Consider the following 21,596-nt stretch of genomic DNA (forward strand, 5'->3'; position numbering starts at 1 on the left):
GAATGCATCCAAGAAAAGAGGGCATTCAAGTACTCCTCAAAATTCAGATGATACAGGTAATTTATGCTAGAAAAGGTTTGAGCTGGTGTGTGTATTGTGTTTGTGTGTGAGAAAGAGAAGTTGCTTCCTTGTACTAGTACTCTACAATGTATTGCAGTTGTTTGTGACTCAATCCAAATTTCGAAGATTGTAGTTATTAATCCAAAAGAAATGTAATGTTTGTCAACTATGAATGACTTTGAGCTACAAATCTATCCTTCCTTATAATTACATTTGACAGTAGCTATGGATTATGTGTGAAGGCAGAGAATATCTTGTTTGGCAGAACAGGTCGCTAATGAATTATCCCCCAGTGTCATTGCAGGAGTATTTGCTCCATTAACCTTAATGAGTGTAAACTAAACCATTAGCTTTATCCTCACTGGCGCTGTGGCTCCCTGGAGAGTCATTAAGGTCAACCTAACTGTTGTGGTGTCACTGTCTGACAGAGAAACCTCAGCCTCGCACTTCACTCGCCCAGGAGGCTTCACCCCCTCTAGCCACGCCCACGAGCCCCCCCCTGCCTGAAGAATCCACTGACCAATCGGTCAAGGTCAAAGGTCGTTTGAGACATGGGGACGGGGCCAGAAGAAGGACAAGGCTACCCAAAGAAGGGAAGACCCCATCTGAGATGTCATCAGTGACGGGAGCTCCATCTCAGGCTTGTGTGGTGGAGATCAGTGCCCAGGTAAAGGAGAGCCTTAGGTGGGAAGGAGTTCTGGAGGATCCCCTGGCAGAAGAGAAGAGGCTGGAGGTGTACAGGGCTAACAGGCGCCAGCGTTACCTGGTCCACAGACAGGCTCTGATAGCAGGAGCCAAGACTCCTGTTTTAAATCAGGACTCAAACAGAGATAAAGAAGACCGCAATGTTGTGACTTAGCCTTTACAGGACCTATAGCATAATTAAGAAAATAGATATTCATTGTTTTACAGCTTTCTAATTTTGTTAAATTCATGTGATAAAGAAATAAACTGCGATAAGGAAGGAGTATGATCCAGTTTGTTCAGCATTCTTATTGCAACCCATAGGTGGCGTTGTTAGACTGTATTCAACAATAGCAACCTATTTAATTCAGGAATTAAGTCAATTGCACCTGAAGAACACCTACTCTCATTAACACTGTAAGAATTAGGCGTTGACCAGTCCGCTGCGCAGTGCAGTCCCACACAGCAAGTACCCTTGGTCTTGTGGTACTGTATAGAGATGTAGCTACTACAGTTACCTTGCAAAACACCAGTGTACCCACAGGAAGCCTTTAAATGTTAATGGAGGATTTGTACAGTTTAACTGCTCCTTCTGAATAATTGAGTATTTTTGTAAACCGCAGAGTTGTTAGCTGTTCTCATTGGTGGCTGTCATGAATGTAAATATCCAGTACCACTGTTTGTCACACAACTAGTAACAGAAAGGATCGTGTTGAGTTGCGCAAGGACGAAAGATTAACAATGCCTACTGGTGCATGTACCAAAATGTATACAGATGAAACTACACATTCTGCCATGTCAAATATGTCCTTTATTTTTCAAAGTCGGTACAAAAAGAAGTAAATAAGTGGTAACAGAACATGTCAAAGGCAGACCCTGCCCGGACACAGTGCAAGAGCCCTCCTCACTCATAAGCAGCAAGTGGTGATTGGCTTCTAGATGTTTTACAAGGTTTCCCCACAGCTGTAATGAAACAATTCTAGATTATATTTCGAAAATCTATTTGTGTTCTTTGGCACTTTATGAAAGGGTAGACAATTTCCTTGTTGTATTAAAGATGTTGATCTGTGTCTATCAATGCATCTCAAACAGGGAAGACCTTATTGTTTGTTAACTTAGTTCTTCAGTTGTTGAAGAGTTGATTAGAGTTGATTAGAAATAATGGGTCATCACTGGGAGGTACAAATAATAAGTCAACTGCCACCATAGACAGTGACAGGTAAGGATATTGTCGTTCCTGAGAACTTGACCCTCACAAAAAGGTCCAATGCAACAACACTTGTCTGAATAATGTCAAGTACATCCTCACCTTGGCATTATTCAGACAAGTTTTCGTTGCATTGGACCTTTTTTCCTACAATGTTTCTCAGGTATTGTCGTAGTTACACGAGACTGTAGATAACATAGGTTAAATGTAAAGTGTTACCACCATCTTGTGGTTGGATAGATTCCCTGTCCAGAAGCATTCAGAAAGACATGCTGACATAGACAAAACCTGATATGAACAGAGTCAACAGGAGATCAATTGAACTCCATGTTTTACTCAATAAATATAAACTGTATATTCCATACCTTCCACACACAGTACGAGGGTCTGAGGAGGTCTGAGATGAGTGTTGAAAGTAATACATGGGGAGAAAACATGAACGAGGGAGGGGTAACAGTAAATGAAGGTAGAGAGGGGAAAGAGAGACCGAGGCGCAACAGAAAGAGAGAGGTAAAGAGAAAGAGGCGCAGCAGTTCTTTTGTAAGGGTTTGGTGTTGACGCTTTGTCTGTTTGTCCAAATCCATTATTCTCCAGAGGTCGGTTTTGTCACCGTTGCCTAATTCAGCATCACTGCTTCAAAGACCCGACCCCTCGTCCTCTGTTCTGTTAATCCCCCAGCCAAGGCCTCTGATTGGGCCATCTACGCACCCACACTGGCCATTAAGGTCGCCAGTGATTTTCCATCACTCACCACTGGCTGATGGTTTCCAACTGTTTGCATGGACCCAAAACTGTGGCGAACAGGTGAACTATGACACTCGCATATAAATAGAAATACAGAATCATTTTGCTGGGATCATCTCTGGTGTCACAAAACTTTTGTAAAAGATAGTTGACCCGAGGACACAACCTGTACAATTCAGCAAAAATTTAAAGCAAAAAAATGAAATCCATGAGAAATCAAAACTTTGAATCCTCAAAAGCTGTGTGTGTCTGAGGTATCTGTGGTTTCCGCACCAACCCCCCCCCCCCCCACCACCACCACCCCCCCTACCCCCCTTAACCCCCCCCCCCCCCCCCTCCTCTTGACACAGTTGCAGGGAAGAGTCCCAAAACGATTCATGGCATTATAGATTCAGTATACAGTATAAATATAGCACTTCTACACAATCTGTACCAGAGGACTATACTTTGGACACTATAAGCTGCTTAATGCTTTCCTGCTGAACTTCAGGAACTCTAACAAATATCCTCTTCAGATACATGGGAAACTTCCATTGAGGAGACAAAATTCTTGAAGGTAGGGAATCCTTGATCCCTCGTGGAGAGGGATGAGGGGATGGCCCCGGAGGACATCTGGAGTGTTTGTCGAAGTTGAGCTGGTGATGTGGCGGGTGAGTGGATGGAGTGATGATCAGGACAGCTTCAGCCAGCTCAGGTCATCTGACCTAGTTTCATTAGAAGAAGGAGAGGAACCATGATTGTCAGTCTCTCTGTCTGTCTGTCTGTCTGTCTGTCTGTCTGTCTGTCTGTATGTCTGCCTCTAAATCTCTAGGCAAAAATGTAAGAAGGGTTACTATGGATGGAAGCTGAAGAAAGAGTAGAATAAGTGGTCACATACTGAGCTTCCTTCTTTGTGATGACCTTTCCTGTTACAAATCGCTCAGCGATCACGGACACCGCAGGGTCATAGTTCAAACTGGCTGCAGCTATGACCTCGTTATCCCTGAAGGTACAATAGACAAAAAATAATAATACACACACACACACCAACTTCCGTCTACATGGTAACAATGACATGGTCGTATGACTATGTAGTTTGTTGTTGACTCACTTGATGTAAAATGCCAAGAAATTCAAATCCTCCACGTTTCCTTTTACTACTAACTCGGTGTAGCCTTCCCCATAACCTGCACACACAAACACACAAAGGTGTATCAAACCATCATATCAAATATACTGTACAGCCCATTTTAAAATAGTGCCAGAAAAGGCTACACAGTTGACCAGATAAGTATGGCTGTGTGTGTATATGTGTGTTATATGATACCTGTGTATCTGATTGTCTTCCCCAGTAAGACGGTCCAATAGAAGGGGACAGAGTTCAGCTCAGTTTCTTTGTTCAGCATGTTCAGGGCTGCAATCCTCCCTACATCAGCCACATCATATTCCATATTCCATTATGACATATTCACTCGCACTTGTACCCACGTGTAACAGAATTACTTAATATCAAGGAACATTGCATTATTTCATATAATGAAACACATCGTATCATTGTAACGACTAAACTGAGGTTTCATGTTGGAAGGTTTCCCAGATTCAGTTTACGTCTCTTGTTTTGGTTCAGAGTCACAGTGAGGCTGTTACCGTGTGCTTGTGCCATCTGCCAGTGTCCAATGGTGACCCGCTGGCCCTTGGCCATGGCCATAGGGAAGGTGGCCAGATCTCCCCCACAAAACACCCCAGGGATGTTGGTCTGCATATACTGGACACAAACACAACAAGCATTTGTCCTCTCTCATACCTCGGCCTAAACCTGCCAGTCTTTTAGCATAATCCCGTGCAGAACTTGTCTTACACTGGACCTCACAACTAGTTTCTGACGACTACTATCATCCTTCTGAGACAGAGACACGGAGCCCACGTAGCACGGGCTTACACTGTAGCTGTCGGTCCCTAGGGGCCTCACCTTATCCACGATGACCGAGCTCTTGGAGTCCATGGCTATGCGACTTCCCTGGAGCACCTCTGAGTTGTTGATGACACCTGGGGTGGAGCGGGGCAGCATAGCGTTGACTTTCGATTTACCTTGCTGAGGTATTTGATACAATACACATTATACTGCATATGAGATCATATACAATGACAACCAGTATGGCCTGTGTCGTACTCACCGATTCCCACTATCAGTACATCTGCAGGAATGACATTCCCACTCTTTAGCACCACCTCCTTCACCTGTAAACACACACACACAAACACAGCTCGGTACAGACCAGCCGCTAGGAGTGCATATATCCCTCCCTGTAATGGCAGATGGCAATCAGGAGAAGCTTGATATTGCACAGACGTATTCACACAGACAGCACAGTGTCTTCTGTGCTGTACCTTGCCTTCCTCTCCTCGGACCTCTACGACCATGTCGTTCATGTAGAACATCACCTTCTTCTCTGCCAGCATCTATTGAGACAGGGACAAGGAGCGAGGGGTTAACCAGACAGACGGGTGACACGTCAGTGGGAAAACGTTCTGGGTTTTTCTCAAAAACCGAAGCAGAATGCCTGCTTCTCTGTGAGGGAAAATACCAAAGTGGGCTGGTAGACGGTTAGACTGGACACTCATTTGAATTATCCATAGTTGTTTCCAGTGAATGGAGCCCAGAGCTGAACATCAGGAGATGCTCTTTCTCTGTTTCTCCTTCCTCACCATCATGGTGATCTTGCCGATCTCGGGCCCCAGGGTCTTCTGGTAGGGAAGCTCACTGCTGCCAATCACGGTGATGCTGGTGGCCTTGTCTATCATGTAGGAGGCCACCTCCATGCCTGCATGGCACACACACATGGACACACACACACATGGACACACACACACATGGACACACACACACATGGACACACACACACATGCACACGCAGGCACACTCAAAATGAGGAGAAACTAAGTGTCAGCTTGTATTTTTTATTTCTTTAAGAGCCGTGAGCAGCTTCAAGGCTTCAGAGAAATTCTGTGAACTGTGAAAAGGAGGAAAAACGAGACATAATGATATTGGTAGACAGATGCCATCCAGTACATACCAACAAAAGAGGTGCCCACAATGACGATGCGACAGCCTACACAGGCAGCATGGATCTGCCTGGCGTCCTCCGGAGTCTCAAGCATCTTCACATTCTTCAGGTCCATCCCTGGACAGTCCAGACCCTTCGCTCTGCATGGCCAGGAAGAGGAAGGGACAAAAATGTAGGGAAGGGCCTTGGATCTTTGAGTTGAATGTATGACACAGTGAGAGAGCTTTTGTGCATCTTTGAAGTGTGTGTTCATGCTGTATGTGTGTGTGTGTGTGTGTGTGCACGTGTGTGTTTGTATGTGTGTGTGTGTGTGCACACCTGCAGCCCGTGGAGATTAGGAGCTGGTCGTAGTTTTGGGCTGAACCATCATCAAACGTTACTGTTTTCTTCTCCGTGTCCAATGACAACGCCTGACGTGAGACAAAGTTGGACCATGAGAACATGACTATGTTACCATATTATTAATGTTACCGGACTCCTTGTCATGGGGTATCTAACATGATTGACAGGATAGAGACCCAGTAGAAGGAAACGCCTACCTCTTTCCTGAGCCACACCTCGATGTCGTACTGGTGATAGAACTCCATCCTTCTCAGCAGAATACTGTCACTCTGAACATTCATAACCTAAACAGTGTGTGTGGGTGTCAATATGTGTGTGTGTGTGTGTGTGTGTGTGTGTGTGTGTGTGTGTGTGTGTGTGTGTGTGTGTGTGTGTGTGTGTGTGTGTGTGTGTGTGTGTGTGTGGGAGGGGGGGTGCAGGTTTCAGTAAGTTTTAGTTTGAGGGGGAGAGAGTTGGCAAACAGTTATGTCAAAGTTATGACATTAAACAATAGTGTTAAAACAGAATTGTCCTTAAAACCAAAGGCTGTCCCCCTTGTGATCTATCAATTTAACAGTACTAATTTCTGGTACAAGATTATCTTCTGTAAGAAATCTTCAATACTTTGATTATCTAAGTGTGAAAGCCTGCGTTGTTCATAATGGCACAACAAACCTCTAGTAAACAAAAAATAAAGGAGAAAAGAAAAAAAGCTTACCCGAGTAGAAGCCTGACCCTTTTAATGCAATTTGCATTGACAGCAATGACCTTTGACCTGAGTCTAGGACTGGGTTCACTGTTCCTTTACCTTGCTGAGGCGGGTCTTGTCGTAGGGCAGAAGGTCGTCTCGGGTAACCATGACGATCCGGCCACCATAGTTTTCTTGTCTGAGAGTCTCCGCACACGCCAATGAGGCAGCCCCTGCGCTTGCAAAAAAAAAACACACCATCACACTCACGCTAGTGCAGTGTTTCCCCTACCATTATATTAGGGGGGCACCCCGCCCCCCCAACGGCACCCCCCCCGCCACCCTGGAAGGGTATAAAAACAGGTCTATAACTTGCTCTTTTATTAAACAAACTAAATGGCCTTATGTTATTTATCTTATTTACACGACGGCATGTCATTTCTGTCGCTACATACATCCCAAAGCTGTAAATCTAGGGGAAACACTGTAGTGCCCACTCACAACACACATGAACATACACACACATACACAAACAAATACAGAAGAAGCCTAGGGCCCTTGCCTCACCTCCCCCTAACAACAAGATGGTGTGGATGACCCCCGATACTCTGCAACTCATGATTTTTACCCTCTTGTTCTGCTGCAGCTCCTGCACACAGCACAGTATTTCATAGGGTAAACTCATTTATGAAAGCCTATGTCTAAAACATACATCATTCATAAAGACAGGAATACTGTCTGAAATATCTGAAAAACAATGTGGTTTTAAAACAGATTCTCACCTTTTTCTTTATTGACACATACACTTTGTTGTTTTCCACTTTGACCTTTAAAACAAACAAAAAAACATAAATCCATCAATAAGTAGTTGTCTGCCTGCTTCACTGGATGGCTCATTTCTGACCTATGACCTATGTCTGTCTTGACCAAGTTGGTTTCTCTGCTTCCCAGCCCCCATCCCTGTCCTACCTTGTGGCAGGGTAGACAGTCCATGCCAGGGTACTCCTCCAGGTCTCCTGTGTGGACGTTGAAGCACGCTCCATGCCATGGGCATCGTATCCTGTTCCCTGACAGAACTCCTGCACGCAAACGCAACACAACTACAGAGTCAGGGGGCGCTCCAGAGCACTGAGCCTCTATATCTGCACAGTGAGGCACATTTATACCGTGGCCTCTAAGTACCGTGGCCTCTAAACACATCGGCCTCTAAGTATTGTGGCCACTAGCCGTATAGTAAACCTTTGTAGTGCTGCACCTTTACTGAGGGGGGCGCCGTAGTGTGTGCACTGGTTGCCAAGGGCGCTGAATCTGCCCTCACTGCGTGCCAGCAGCACACTGTAATGCCCAACATTCACCTCCATCATCCTGAGAACACACACACAGGGACACACACAAACACACGGCTCATTGATATTTAACACAAATTAATTATGCTCCAAAAAACGACTTAGAACCCCATAGCATTTAATTATTGGCTTTTGGATCATAGAGTCTACAGAAGTGCACAAAGAGAAATTAGTTTATCTAAAATTACAGTAAGACAGTTCTTGAAGAATTGTAATAAGAATCAAACAGGTGGATATGGTCTTCCTCGTCCACTCTCCCTCTGTCCACCTCTCCCATTTCCATCCTGCATCATCCAAACTACCACCCCACCCCCAGTCCTTACTGTCCATCTTGTAGGTCAGACTCCTGACACACTGCCTCAGTCAGCTCCTCATCCTGGTCCATATCTGATGACTCTGTGGTATCAAGAATTTGAATCAGAATGAAGTTATATTGATCAATTTCTGGAATTAAGTCAAAATGCTGCTTCTAAATGTTGGCTCGGAGGGATTCAAGTCTTGGCCATGCAGCATCTGAACTACCAAATTCGGACAGGTCATTTCACAGGTGACTTTCACAACTCAGCGATGATGCAACAACTCATGAATCATTTTCACTAGCCCATTGAAAAGATACTCACGTGATGGCCTCCCGGACATTCCGTTGATTCAACAATAATACAATTATGAACCTGAATGATCCTCAACGAACATATGATAATCGATCAAAGGTTTATCTCCGACTCGGGCCACATGTAGTCACTTCTGCTCATCAGCTGAATGCACCTATCGCGATGGGAGAAGAGTTCGATTCCCCGGCAACCGAGCCAGCTCCAACCCTCATTCCTCGGTCCTGTCGTGCGAAGCTGTGACTGGATGGGAAAATCTCTAGATGAAAAAACTCCCACCCATAAGTATTCCACGCAAGATAAAGTTAACAATATGTCATCTAGGCCCAAGTAAATTGTTGAACGTATCGTATGTGATTGCCTCTGTTATTGTCTAAGAGAAATGCAATGCCTTTTTGTGTGGCACAACAGTAGCATAGAGAAAGGGCTGACAAAGCAGCAGCCACCGACTGTGAATGCCGACGTAGGTCGACGCAAAGTGACAATGCACAAGTTTGCGTAAACTTATGGGATGAAGGCAGTACATCGCTACAAAACGACTCACGTTTTGTCGAAAGGTATGGATTGTGGGCTACATCCTAAAATATAAGGTTTTTGATCATTGAAGCTTCAGGACTCATTTGTCATTGGGCGACCGACAAATGGAAACGACCATCGGAAAAGACCATAGCTATAAAAGTTACAAAAATAACTTTATTTTTGCAATATTAATATTACATGTTAGGCTCTACTACCTCACTATATTTTGTGGAAACAATACACCAAATAAATGTCAAGGTTGTATAAACCTGGAAACATTTGTTTAAGCTCAAAAGGCTACTCAAGACAAACGGCCGCAACGCCTTACTTCACCCATCTAATCAGCATAGTTCCCTTATCAGAAACCACGGAGTCTGCGTGCAAATGAGGGTCAGGTCATATAGTCATGTAATTATCTGAGGAAACATGAAACATGCTAGGTTATGAAGAAACTCGACTCATTGTGGACCATTCGTGGACAAATTAGAGCTTTGGCATGGAGGTGAAAACAGCGCTTCTCACAGCTGGAGTCTCCGCATGCTCTTTTAGACTCCTGAATACATTAATGAAATATCTGCCGGTCCCAGAACCCGAGCGCAGGAAAGTGTGGATGTGGCGGAACACATTCACGTCTCTGGTTCATAGCTCCTTAACGGGGACATGGGCTGTGTTATGGTGAGTAATCCAGATGCCATAATAGAAATAAGACAATTAACGATATGCTAAACTTTGTTTCATTGCTCCAGTTTTTACCAGAATCCTCGAATGGCAGAGGACCTGATCTCCTCTAATTCCTTGTTCTCCCATGCTCTGATATCTGTGTCTACAGGTAAATAACTGGAATGAGCTAGACTATCAGATCAATATGCTAACAACTAACCAACTTGTGTGTGCCGGAATGTGTGTGTGTGTGTGTGTTTGTCATCCAGGTTACTTTGTCTATGACTTACTGGACATGGCCCTCAACCAGAGACTGAGTCAATCTTGGGAAATGCTCCTCCATCACTCTATGGTAAGAATCATAGACACTGTAGTGTACACAAACACACACAGGCACACACACACACACACACACACACATACACAGACTGACACACACACACAGTCAGAGCTGCTTTGACTGTGTGTGTGTGTGTGTGTGTGTGTCTCTTGATAAGACATGCTATCTGCTTTGTGTCAAGGACCCCTCTACACAGTTTAAAACTGTAGCATGGTTTAGTAGTTGAGAACATGAACTGGGTCAAGTCTTAGTATAACATATTCATATTCATGTGCCTTCAAGCAAAGATTATTGTATGCATTAAGTTATGAAACTGTGGCCTTACTGTGATGCTTTAGCTGCATAGTTTTCTGTATTGTTTGTAACCTAGAAATATTACCATGAGGCAATCAGGAAAAACAATAGATAAGGAACTGTCATAATCCTCACTCAAATGTGTGTGTATGTAAGTGTGTGAGAGAGAGAGAGAGAGATAGAGAGAGATAGAGAGAGAGAGAGAGAGAGAGAGAGAGAGAGAGAGAGAGAGAGAGAGAGAGAGAGAGAGAGAGAGAGAGAGAGAGAGAGAGAGAGAGAGAGGAGTGTGTGTTTGTCTGTTTGGGTTTGTGTGTGTGGTTTCTGGTATTGAAAATATGGCATGCTATAAAAAATGTGTCTTAACTCCATAAAGCCTCCCAGTCCAAGGTTTCTTACACAAGTTGAATAAGGAAACCCTTCACTGACATAATTATGGGATCTCTCACACTGTGTGTTTGTATGTGTGTGTAAGAGAGAAAGAGAGAGCGAAAGAGAAAGAAAGAGAGGAGAAACTGTGTGGGTGTGTTTGCCATGCCTGACCTCTGACCCCCATGCCTGACCTCTGACCCCCATGCCTGACCTTTGACCCCCATACCTGACCTCTGACCCCCTGCCTGACCTCTGACCCCCATGCCTGACCTCCTCAGGTGATCTCCTGCTTCTCTCTGCCCCTGCTGACCCGTCTCTATGTGGGCTTCGCTGTGGTGTCTCTGCTGGTGGAGGTCAACTCTGTGTTCCTGCACACACGGCAGCTCCTGCGCCTGGCCAGAGGCAGGGACGCCGCGGGCTCGCCGCCCGTCGCTTACCGGGTCACCGTCCTGCTGAACCTTGGCACGTACGTAGCTGCAGTTACACTCTGGGTATGACTGTACTGTACAACACCCAGACTGTCTCAAACTGAGGGACCCCACCAGAATGTGTAGCCCAGAACATTCAGATGGCTATTTTGTCTACATTCACAGTCAACCTCATCGTCACGGTTACACGAGGGGCCGAGGGTTCCAAACATCAAACCAAGTTCCAGACTTACCCTTTTCAGCACGTATTACGATAAGTGTCCATGATGTACAAAGCTGGCCTTCTGGTCCTCTCCTCAGGTTCGCTGTGTTCCGAGTGTGCACGCTGGGCTGGATGACCCGCTGGTTCTCCAGGCAGAGCGGCGGCCTGCCCAGGTTCACCCTGATGCTGGGCAGCCTGGGTCTGGGACTCACCACCATCATGAACACTCTGTTGCTCTACCGCCTGCTGCGCTCAGACCTGCTTTCCAACACACGCAAGGCTGACTGTGACCAGTAGAGGGAGACAAATGAATACCCACTGGCAGCTTCTCACAGTATTGTATTTGAGAGCAAAAGTAATTGTATTGGACGATATGATAGTGACGTTCTATAGTTCTAAAGGGAACTCTGCAATATTTTTGAGTTGCACAATCTACAGTGTGATACAATGCCATTTTAAAGGGGTAATATTTTATGAAACATTAAAAGTTTCATTTTTTAAATAATTAACAACAACATTATCTTTCCACACATTTGAACCAAATCGCATTTAGATCTTTTACAAACTTTTATTGGGGTCCTTGAATATCACCAAATGTTATTAGTCAAATGAACGGTTTAGCAGACCACTAAAAGATAGTCGTCTTCTGGAACATGTTGATAAGCTTGAGGCCCTTGCAGTGTGTGTGTGTGTGTGTGTCTTCGCTGACGCGGGGCAAGAGAACTCGCTCGCTCCTCGCCTCGGTCTCGTAGTAAGGACACACCTTCAGGTGCTCCGACATGGGCGGTATGTCCTGGAAATGCCACGCGTCCACCGTCGAAAACCGAGTGCTGAACTGCCACACCTGGTAGATAGTAAAGTACAAAAGCTGGTAGATAGTAAAGTACAAAACCCTAACCGTCACATAGAGTCCAATGCACATGTATTGTAAGGATTCAAACAGGACAGCTGACTATACAAACAGGTAATTTTTCCTTTGATAAGTTAAGACATGCAAAGTGAAGCAATAAACCAGTTCTTTAGACTTTTTCACCATTTTCTTGGCCTTCCAAGTGGCCCCGCCATGTGAGTAGGTCTTCTTCTCCCAGCGGAGGGTGACCATCCCCCTCCCCTGCAGCAGAGAGGAGCACACCTCCCTCATGAACCAGGAGACCAGGGCCAGCTGGGACAGAGACAGGCTGTCCAGGAAGCTGGCTATGTGACACAGCACCTCGTAGGGCAGGGTGCTCAGAGAGTCCAGCCCCACTCCCCCCCTGACCGCCCTCCTCCTGGGGGTAGTGGGGGGCTCTGCTGGGTCCTGGGGGGGCTGTGATGCCCCCGCCAGCGTGTCAGGAACAGTGGGACGCAGGTTGAAGCTGCTCAGCTCCTGGCTGGATGGGATGGAGGTGCACAAACAAGACACTGTACTCTGGAACAAAGGACTGACCACTTTAACATGTAGACATTTTTACCAGACAGATACAGAGTTGAGAGTGGAGCTGTGCTCACTTGTAGGTGACGGTGGCCCTGTGTGTGGAGGGCTGGAACCTCCTCTGGCTGTAGGTGCAGCCCAGGTAGGCCAGGGGACACCTCTGCTCAAACCAGCCACTCAGACACATCTGGATGTCTGAGTGAACGTTCCTGAATGACCAACCAATACAGCAGACGTTAGAACTAAACAGGACATTATCATTACCCTGTCATAGGAGAGTGCTATCTGAGGACAGACCATTTTAGATTTGCCCCAGTGTTGTCTCTATCCCAAGTTAATGTGTCCTATTTCCTCTGATCCATTTACGTTTTCTTCATTTAGCAGACATATTTCTCCAAAGCTACATTCATGTAAAACAGAAGATAAAGGATCATAAATGCATAGTCAAGGAACGGTCTATATTTACAAGGCACAGCTCAAGGCAACCAAGTCAACAGTGCAAGTTCTAGAGTAATTAGATCACTATTTACACCTGGCCGACAGCAGTATACGGTAACATCCCGGCTAAAGGTTTGAGGAACACACCTAAAGTGTGCAGGGAACTCTCTGCGTAGAAAGGTCTGCCCACAGAGAAAGGTGAAGGCAGAGCTGGCCTTGTTGTGGCGGCTGGTCACGCCCTCCGCCCCCAGCTGCACGTGGAGCTCCGGGGGTCTGTCTGCCGTGATGTCCGCCAGGGACATCTCCCGCTTGAACGGAGCTGACAGGAACTTGTAGGTCTGTGTGCCCGCGTCCTGCAGCAGAGCGTCGGTGCAGGTGTTCTCAGCGATGAGGTGACCCCTCAGCTCCTTCTCCAGGGAACACAGAAGGGAGGCCTGTACGGGGAGGAAAACACAGAGCAACCGTCTCTGTGACAAGATTCTCTCTAGCAGAAGGGTAAAAAACATTTCCCCCGAAATGTGCAAAATGTTGAATCGGAAGTTTTTGAGAGATGTCACCCTGAGCGAAACTCACCTGGACCTCCTCCCAGTAAGGTATGTTCTCCAGATCCACTCCCAGGTCGCTGGTGTCCACTGCTTGGTCCTTCCGCTTGTGGTGGCTGGGATTGCGGATGCGTCCGTGTTTGGCCGTGAAGCTCGTGGGGACTTTGAACGTGCGCACCGTGATGATCTTCATCGGCTCCACGTGTCCGTATACAAAGGTACTCTTCGATCCTTTCGCCAGACAGGACGAGGAGGAGGAAGAGAGACATAGGCTGTCTGTCTTTGGGTGTGTGTGAGTATCTGTGGGGGTCACAGTCTGTGTCTTGGTCGACTCTTCCACAAGAGTGCCCAGCCCTTGACTTTTGACCCCTGACCCTTGACCGGCCTTCCCTGCCCCTTTACCAGCCTGCTTGCAGCCTCCCATCTCCATGGTGAACATCCGCTCCCAGGCGCTGTAGTTTCTCAGGAGCTCTGCATCCACACCTGACTGCCTGGCTAACGCCTCCCTCTCCTCCTGGGTCAGCTCCTCCTCCTCCTGCTCCCACTCGACCTCCTCCTGCGCCTCCTCCTCAGGGGAGGGGCCTAACCAGGATGGCCCCGCGGACCCCGATGCAGCGCTGAAGCCGTTGGAGAGGGGCACCCCCCCCACAGCCCCCTCCGCCTCTTTAGTCAGGGCGGCGTTCATCCTCGCCTCCTTCTCCCTCTTCTCCTCCTTCGCCCTCCGCGCTTCCTCTCTCTCCTCCTCCTCCACCCTCTCGATTAGCTCGGGGAAGAGCCTCTTCATCTTTAAAGAGTGGAACAGGTGGTTCTGATCTCTGGTGGCCATGGCCAGGTCCAGGGCTTCCTGATGTCCAGGCTGCTCCCTCAGCAGGTTCTCATGCAGGGCCGTGTTCAAGTGTGAATGAGCGTCTTCAGCCGGCCAGCGGTTCCACTCCATGGAGCAGCACACCACGCTGGCCGGGCACACCTGCAGATGGGCGGCCAACCAGGAACGGGGCATGACGATTGGACAGCCGTAGGCTGCGTTGAGGCAGGGGGCCCTCTCATTGGGGCAGAGCAGTGAGTGCTCCTCCTCTTTGCACAGGTGGAAGAGAGCTCCACACAGCAGGCGGCAGGGGATGATCAGACAGGACACAGAGACCTCCACAGGAGCCCTGCAGCGCCGGCTGAAGCAGCTCTCACAGTGGAGGTGCAGACGCACACCTGAGGGACGGGAACGGCGACTCTGACAGAGGAGAGCGAGGGAGAGAGGTAGAGCGTGCATGAGAGAGAGAGAGAGAGAGAGAGAGAGAGACAGAGAGAGAGAGAGAGAAGAGAGAGACAGAGAGAGAGAGAGAGAGCATGAGAGAAAGAGAAAGTAAAATGTCTATGAGAAAAGTTAAACCTAAATGTTGACAGTTCTGCATTTTCCGTTAAATTGTAAAACATTGCTTTAACTCACCATGCCTTAGCCTTATGTCAGGTTATAAAGTCATGGAGTACCCTGTAAAGGAATCATAGGAAGGTCAAAAGTGATGTAGTAGACTGCTTTCATCTGCCTGGTGATCTGGAGGACAATATATTCATGTGTCAACAAACAACACAGAATGACATTCACAACACATTTGATCTGGTTTGATATTGAATTGTTCTTTAACTCCATACTTCACGTTTCCCAACTAATCTGTGGTACACTGAATAAAGAATATGTCCATGTTTGAAAACATGTTTGCATGGTTAAGGCTGGTGCATTGAAATTGTGTTGATCAAAATAATTGAAAAGTGCATACAGACATACAGAAAACTAAACGCACAGAACTCTAATTACTATGCAAATAAGCATGGAAATGCTGTTCATAAGTATACTGCCAGCAAAGCGTTGTCACAGTTGGGTTTCCCTCCATGTATCTACAATGGGATTCAAACTTACCAGAAAATGCACTCAAAAATAATTACCATATGAAGGGTTATTTGATTCGGAACCTTACCAGAGATCAGATGTGGACTGGAGGAGGAACCCTGTTTTCCCTTCTGTTTTCTTACGTCTGTCTTTATAACGTTGAGTTTCTCTGTCGCTCTTGCATGAATCACCTGGCTGGTTAATTATAGCCATGCTGCATTCTGGTCCACAGGGTGAGAGGTCTCTGCCCAGAGCAGTGGAGTCATGTTGCAGCCAGAGGACATACCCAGAATCTGCAAGACCCCCTAAGTCACAGGACGCATAGAAGATCTCAGACTGCCACTTTTTGTTGACGCACAACAGTATATCCACTTGCCACCAAAGGCAAGGGCAGTTGGAAATGGACTGGCTATTTAGACAGCAGACATGTTCCTGCAATGGTGTGAATACTTACATTGCCACTAGAGGTCACTGTCTGTACTTTGGCACTTTACTTTAGAAGAGGTGAAGTCCTCAGTGTCAGGACTAACCAATCATTCTAGAACCATGGTAAGATAACCTTTGACTGAAATCTCCCCTGTATGTAAAAGCATTTAAGCATTTGTCTGCTGACTCTCACACCATGTTTTCCAACAAGCTGCGTAACACTTCTGCGTCAGCACAACACACTATTTTTACACACACACACAAATACACCCAGCCCACACACACACACACACTAACATAGACATGCACACTTGATCTTTAAAGCATAAGTGAAGGAAGACAGCGAGGAACATGGTACCCTGTTTGAGACTACAGCACTGCATAACGTAAGCCATGCATGTTTAATAAGTATTCTTGTATTCTTTTGGTGTTTCAGTGTCATTAATATACAACATTAGTGTAGGATTTAATCAAACTATTTCTTTTTTATGCCAGGACATTAAGACAGTTCACGTTATCCTAAGGAATGGTATGTGTCACCTCATATCACAAGCTCGCATTTTTTTATTTAATGTGTGTGCATATACTTTAAGGACTTCAGAATGACTTTAAAATCAATTATTTGTATTGTCTAGAAAACATGACATTTTGCAGTTCTGTAGTGACTGTGTGCTGCTGACATCTGATTCTTAAGAATAGCCATGCAATGCCCCATGACTTGTGAATCCCTTTCAGTCTCTCTCTCTCTCTCTCTCTCTCTCTCTCTCTCTCTCTCTCTCTCTCTCTCTCTCTCTCTCTCTCTCTCTCTCTCTCTCTCTCTCTCTCTCTCATGCACTCTCTACCTCTCTCCCTCTCTCTCCTCTGTCAGAGTCGCCGTTCCCGTCCCTCAGGTGTGCGTCTGCACCTCCACTGTGAGAACTGCTTCAGCCGGCGCTGCAGGGCTCCTGTGGAGGTCTCTGTGTCCTGTCTGATCATCCCCTGCCGCCTGCTGTGTGGAGCTCTCTTCCACCTGTGCAAAGAGGAGGAGCACTCGCTGCTCTGCCCCAATGAGAGGGCCCCCTGCCTCAACGCAGCCTACGGCTGTCCAATCGTCATGCCCCGTTCCTGGTTGGCCGCCCATCTGCAGGTGTGCCCGGCCAGCGTGGTGTGCTGCTCCATGGAGTGGCTCCGCTGGCCAACCGACGACACAGACATCCGCACACCCAACGTGCTGCATGACAACCTGCTGAAGGAGGAAGGTAGTGCGCCCGACCTGGATTTGGCCACGGCCCTGGATGACCAGGAACGGCTGTACAGCCGTTTGAAAATGAAGACTGTGTACCCAGAGCTGATGGAGAAGGAAGAGGAGGAGGAGAAGGAGGAGGAGGAGGGAGCTACTGGAGGCCTCACTAACGGCAAGCCCACACAGGGTGATGACGGAGGTTTGTTTTTGTTTGTTGGAAGTATGACAAGGGAGTCAGGTGGCTGAATGGTGAGGGAATCGGGCTAGTAATCCGAAGGTTGCCTGTTCGATTCCCGGTCATGCCAACTGATGTTGAGTCCTTGGGCAAGGCACTTCACCCTGCTTGCCTAGGGGGAATGTCCCTGTATTTACTGTAAGTCGCTCTGGATAAGAGCGTCTGCTAAATGACTAAATGTAAATGACACTATGCTTGCAGTAAATGTGGTTTTCTGCAAAAGACAAGCTCTGGCCTCAACGATTCACTTTTTAAAGCAAAATTATGTTGATTTCTTCTGTGATTCCCCCTTCAAGCCTTTGTCACCTGCTTCTGCTTTTCAACCCTTAGGTCCCCTGTCGCCTCTGCTGGAGAGGAGTGATGAAGAAGAGAGAGAGGAAAAGGAACCAAAGTTGGAGCAAAAAAAAGAGCTCAGCACCGACAAATACAACATGATGGAGAGGATGTTCAGCATGGAGAGGGGGGGCTGTGCAGTCGCCTCCAGAGAGGGGGGGAGGGGGTCCAAGGACAAGGACTCAAAAGGGGAGGAGAAAAGGGAAGCAAATGGGGAAGTGAGAGGGGAAAAGGCAGGGGGAAGCAACGCGACGGGGCTGGCGCCGTGGGATGAAGGGGTGATGGAGCGTCTGGGACAGGAACTCAGCCCGCAGGAGTTCAACATGTACATGGTTCACAACGGACGCATGCTGCTCACCTTCGGCCAGATCGAGGCGTGCACGCCCCGGGATAGAGACTTCGTCTACGGAAGCCTGGAGCCTATCCCGGTCCAGACCCTGCATTCCTTTAAGGTGATCTCACTTGTGGGGCAGTTGGCTGAGCGGTTAGGGAATCGGGCTGTTAATCAGAAGGTTCCACGTTCGATTCCCGGCCGTGCCAAATGACGTTGTGTCCTTGGGCAAGGCACTTCACCCTACTTGCCTCGGGGAATGTCCCTGTACTTACTGTAAGTCGCTCTGGATAAGAGCGTCTGCTAAATGACTGAAAGTAATGTACTCAACACACTATTCTTTTCTTGTCTATTCTGTTGTGTTTTATTCTATTCTTTCACGATGACCTCTCAGATTCCAGACAGTTATCACTATAAGCCACGGACCCAACTGTATGAAACAATGGTGAAACACGAGACCAAGGAGGCCGGCGTGGACACGGCGGACCTGGGTGGTGACGAGGAGACCTGGAATAGAGACGAGGCCGCCATAACCTTACTGGGCTACGCCGAGATAGAGGTCATGGGTCACAAGGTCAGCAAAAGGCCACGTGAGGTTTTCACACGATTGGAATGTTCTGGACTTTTGAACGATTGAGCCTGAGCATTTGTTGATGGTTTCTGTCAGATCAGTGAAGGTGTAGGGACATATGGACTGTACGTAGATGTGGGCACCCAGACGCACTCGTTCCCCACGGCGCCGTTCAAGCGAGACACGGTGCTGGCGGACGTCATGGTTGGCCGTCCCCTGAAGCTGCGGCTGCAGCTGCAGGCGGAGGGCGTGACCAGCCGCCACAACAAGGCCAGCTCCGCCTTCACCTTCCTCTGTGGACACTCATTCCTACGCAGAGAGTTCCCCGCGCACTTCAGGTAACTGTTTCTGAGAGATTCAAGTCTGCGTCAACCGAGCGAAACTAGGTCTTTGGAGCTGAGGCTGTGCTGCAGTAGAAATGGAAATCTTTTGTCATCGTTATTCAGGAATGTTCACGCAGACATCCAGATGTGTCTGAGTGGCTGGTTTGAGCAGAGGTGTCCCCTGGCCTACCTGGGCTGCACCTACAGCCAGAGGAGGTTCCAGCCCTCCACACACAGGGCCACCGTCACCTACAAGTGAGCACAGCGCCACTCTCAACTCTGTATCTGTGTGGAAAAGCTTACATTTCTATGTTAAAGTGGTCAGTCCTTTGTCCCAGAGAACAGTATCTTGTTTGTGCACCTCCATCCCTTCCAGCCAGGAGCTGAGCATCTTCAACCTGCGTCCCACTGTTCCTGACACGCTGGCGGGGGCATCACAGCCCCCCCAGGACCCAGCAGAGCCCCCCACTACCCCCAGGAGGAGGGCGGTCAGGGGGGGAGTGGGGCTGGACTCTCTGAGCACCCTGCCCTACGAGGTGCTGTGTCACATAGCCAGCTTCCTGGACAGCCTGTCTCTGTCCCAGCTGGCCCTGGTCTCCCGGTTCATGAGGGAGGTGTGCTCCTCTCAGCTGCAGGGGAGGGGGATGATCACCCTCCGCTGGGAGAAGAAGACCTACTCACATGGAGGGGCCACTTGGAGGCCTAAAACGGTACCAGCAAGAGAGTCAAATCCAGCTTAGTCTATCTTGGAGTACAAGAAATCAAAGAAAGTTTTTGTTACCTATTTTCATCTCTGACCTTTTCATTGTCATTGTCCTCTCCTCTCATCTCCTTTTCTTTTCTCTCCTTTTTTCTTTATTACTCCTCTCCTCCTAGGTTTGGGAGTTCAGCCACCTGTTCTCCTCTGTGAAGTCATGGCATTTTGCGAATGTCCCCTCCATCACTGCTCATCTTAAAGTGTGTCCCTACTACCATACCGCCCCCCCTCGAGAGCCTGTGGCCCTGCCCAGCATGAGTGAGTCCCAGGGGGGCAGCCAAGAGAGAGAGAGCCTAGTCACTCACTTCATGTTAAACCGGTAACTAAGAAACATAGGGAAAAAAGACTCTATGTGCTTCTGTTCTAAGTTGTGTGAATTTATCAACTGACTTTTTGTTCTTTGAGTCTTTAATCAATACTTGGAGCGTAGCACTGGTGAGGGCTGCTATACCAAGAGTGTTGGCTGTCAGCGCTGGCTTCTACCCACTGCTATCAGTGCCAAACTCAACAGATTATGGAGGAGTATGTGGTACTGGCTGTATGTAACAAACAACATCTGCTCTTCTGTGCCAGGGATTATGGTGTGTTCACTGTTCAGAACATGTATTCTTTTCTCTGAATAAGGCTTTTGCTTGGTCTTTCAAAACAATGTATGTGTTGAAATAAAACAAGTCTTTAATTAATTGAGTAAGTGTACATCATTTCGTAAAAAATAACCCAACAGTTTTGGTTGGGTTGCATTCTTTTGTTGGTTTTCATTTTCAAGTTTACCACAAGAGGGCTTGTTTCGATGTCCAGGATGTGGTCTTGTCCATGGTTCTGAAAAGCATCGAGCAGGTGAACAAGGGATCCATTGTTAAATTATCTAACTAGGGATGTCGATAATTTAGCAACATAAATCTGAGGTGTTATCTAAATCACCTTCTTTGACCTTCAGTTTTTCACACCAGATCTGAATGCCGCTTGGAAATGACCATTATTCTTCGCGACCACATGCGTGGACCAGTGGAGGAACACTGCTTCTCTGTCCGGTTAATAGGCTACATTTGAGGTGGGGTTACTGCACGCACGAGTATCGACGCACTACGTCCGTTCCGGTGCAAGGCTTTGTTGTGAATAATACGCCCAATAGACTGTATACCAATCAGAAGGTTATTAAGAGGTTATTAATACACTGCTGCAGTTAAATCAACGGACGTGCTATACAAAACAGTGACCGACCTACAGCGATCGCCTGTAAGATGTGAAATATTTACTCGTTAGTCTACGCGGGCGGATGTTGGTGTTATGGCGATATGTTTTTTTCCGAGGTCTATAAAAAGATGAAGGGTATGCACAGGAAGTTGGCAGATCCACTCTTAATAACCACGGTAAGCGGTAGCTACACACCCATATGTACCATACTCTAGGCTTACAATGTTGCTATGAATTGTGTTTGTGTGAAACTGCAATTTTGAAAATCCAAGCAGTCAAGTAAGACGTGAAACAATCCTCAAGGTTGCATTCCTCATGAAATCTTAGTCCACTCTATTTCAACAAGCACAAAACAAATGGACATATCCATTACCAGTGAACAGGACAGTGAGCTAGGCCATCTCTGGATCTGGTAGCCTA

At 47.2% G+C, this 21,596-nt stretch overlaps 4 protein-coding genes across 4 annotated transcripts; 2 read left to right on the forward strand and 2 right to left on the reverse strand.

Moving 5' to 3' along the window:
* Nucleotides 1-3,052: 3,052 nt before the first annotated feature.
* LOC136963297 (apoptosis-inducing factor 3-like) lies at nucleotides 3,053-8,769 on the reverse strand. Its single transcript, XM_067257389.1, has 19 exons — nucleotides 8,715-8,769; nucleotides 8,418-8,490; nucleotides 8,004-8,113; nucleotides 7,718-7,827; nucleotides 7,531-7,575; nucleotides 7,316-7,397; nucleotides 6,869-6,981; nucleotides 6,279-6,365; nucleotides 6,058-6,149; nucleotides 5,749-5,879; nucleotides 5,381-5,496; nucleotides 5,063-5,134; nucleotides 4,849-4,912; nucleotides 4,644-4,720; nucleotides 4,322-4,439; nucleotides 4,002-4,100; nucleotides 3,786-3,861; nucleotides 3,573-3,677; nucleotides 3,053-3,399 (listed from the first exon to the last, which is right to left on the reverse strand). Exons 1-19 carry the CDS (start codon nucleotides 8,731-8,733, stop codon nucleotides 3,366-3,368), a joined length of 1,623 nt encoding a protein of 540 aa, XP_067113490.1. The 5' UTR covers nucleotides 8,734-8,769; the 3' UTR covers nucleotides 3,053-3,365.
* Nucleotides 8,770-9,665: 896 nt separating this feature from the next.
* On the forward strand, nucleotides 9,666-11,811 carry LOC136963571 (TLC domain-containing protein 2-like). The gene is made up of 5 exons (XM_067257724.1): nucleotides 9,666-9,896; nucleotides 9,968-10,050; nucleotides 10,151-10,233; nucleotides 11,163-11,350; nucleotides 11,613-11,811. Exons 1-5 carry the CDS (start codon nucleotides 9,718-9,720, stop codon nucleotides 11,809-11,811), a joined length of 732 nt encoding a protein of 243 aa, XP_067113825.1. The 5' UTR covers nucleotides 9,666-9,717.
* Nucleotides 11,812-12,062: 251 nt separating this feature from the next.
* LOC136963096 (F-box only protein 40-like) lies at nucleotides 12,063-15,957 on the reverse strand. The gene is made up of 7 exons (XM_067257105.1): nucleotides 15,873-15,957; nucleotides 15,347-15,388; nucleotides 13,937-15,130; nucleotides 13,511-13,797; nucleotides 13,003-13,134; nucleotides 12,548-12,884; nucleotides 12,063-12,358 (listed from the first exon to the last, which is right to left on the reverse strand). The coding sequence occupies exons 2-7, from the start codon at nucleotides 15,347-15,349 to the stop codon at nucleotides 12,143-12,145; spliced, it is 2,169 nt and encodes a 722-aa protein (XP_067113206.1). The 5' UTR covers nucleotides 15,350-15,388; nucleotides 15,873-15,957; the 3' UTR covers nucleotides 12,063-12,142.
* Nucleotides 15,958-16,527: 570 nt separating this feature from the next.
* Nucleotides 16,528-20,665, forward strand: LOC136963140 (F-box only protein 40-like). The gene is made up of 9 exons (XM_067257166.1): nucleotides 16,528-16,596; nucleotides 16,706-16,739; nucleotides 17,079-17,631; nucleotides 17,998-18,452; nucleotides 18,726-18,905; nucleotides 18,999-19,240; nucleotides 19,349-19,480; nucleotides 19,602-19,935; nucleotides 20,102-20,665. The coding sequence occupies exons 2-9, from the start codon at nucleotides 16,737-16,739 to the stop codon at nucleotides 20,303-20,305; spliced, it is 2,103 nt and encodes a 700-aa protein (XP_067113267.1). The 5' UTR covers nucleotides 16,528-16,596; nucleotides 16,706-16,736; the 3' UTR covers nucleotides 20,306-20,665.
* The last annotated feature ends 931 nt before the right edge of the window (nucleotides 20,666-21,596 follow it).

Source organism: Osmerus mordax, chromosome 19 (genome assembly GCF_038355195.1).
Source record: "Osmerus mordax isolate fOsmMor3 chromosome 19, fOsmMor3.pri, whole genome shotgun sequence".
NCBI lineage: Eukaryota > Metazoa > Chordata > Actinopteri > Osmeriformes > Osmeridae > Osmerus > Osmerus mordax.

Bases quoted from the DNA above. Each gene is read 5' to 3' on its own strand.
- LOC136963096 (XM_067257105.1), bottom strand. The intron at 13,798-13,936 runs GTGAGTTTCGCT...CTCCCCGTACAG, and splicing joins CTTACTGGGAGGAGGTCCAG to GCCTCCCTTCTGTGTTCCCT. The intron at 12,885-13,002 runs GTGAGCACAGCT...CATCCCATCCAG, and splicing joins AGGGCCACCGTCACCTACAA to CCAGGAGCTGAGCAGCTTCA.
- LOC136963140 (XM_067257166.1), top strand. The intron at 18,906-18,998 runs GTCAGCAAAAGG...GGTTTCTGTCAG, and splicing joins TAGAGGTCATGGGTCACAAG to ATCAGTGAAGGTGTAGGGAC. The intron at 19,481-19,601 runs GTGAGCACAGCG...CATCCCTTCCAG, and splicing joins AGGGCCACCGTCACCTACAA to CCAGGAGCTGAGCATCTTCA.
- LOC136963297 (XM_067257389.1), bottom strand. The intron at 4,913-5,062 runs GTACAGCACAGA...GTGTGTTTACAG, and splicing joins TCCGAGGAGAGGAAGGCAAG to GTGAAGGAGGTGGTGCTAAA. The intron at 4,101-4,321 runs GTAACAGCCTCA...TGGCTGATGTAG, and splicing joins GCAGATGGCACAAGCACACG to GGAGGATTGCAGCCCTGAAC.
- LOC136963571 (XM_067257724.1), top strand. From the start codon at position 9,718: ATGGAGGTGAAAACAGCGCTTCTCACAGCTGGAGTCTCCGCATGCTCT. The intron at 9,897-9,967 runs GTGAGTAATCCA...TCATTGCTCCAG, and splicing joins GGGACATGGGCTGTGTTATG to TTTTTACCAGAATCCTCGAA. The intron at 10,051-10,150 runs GTAAATAACTGG...TTTGTCATCCAG, and splicing joins TCTGATATCTGTGTCTACAG to GTTACTTTGTCTATGACTTA.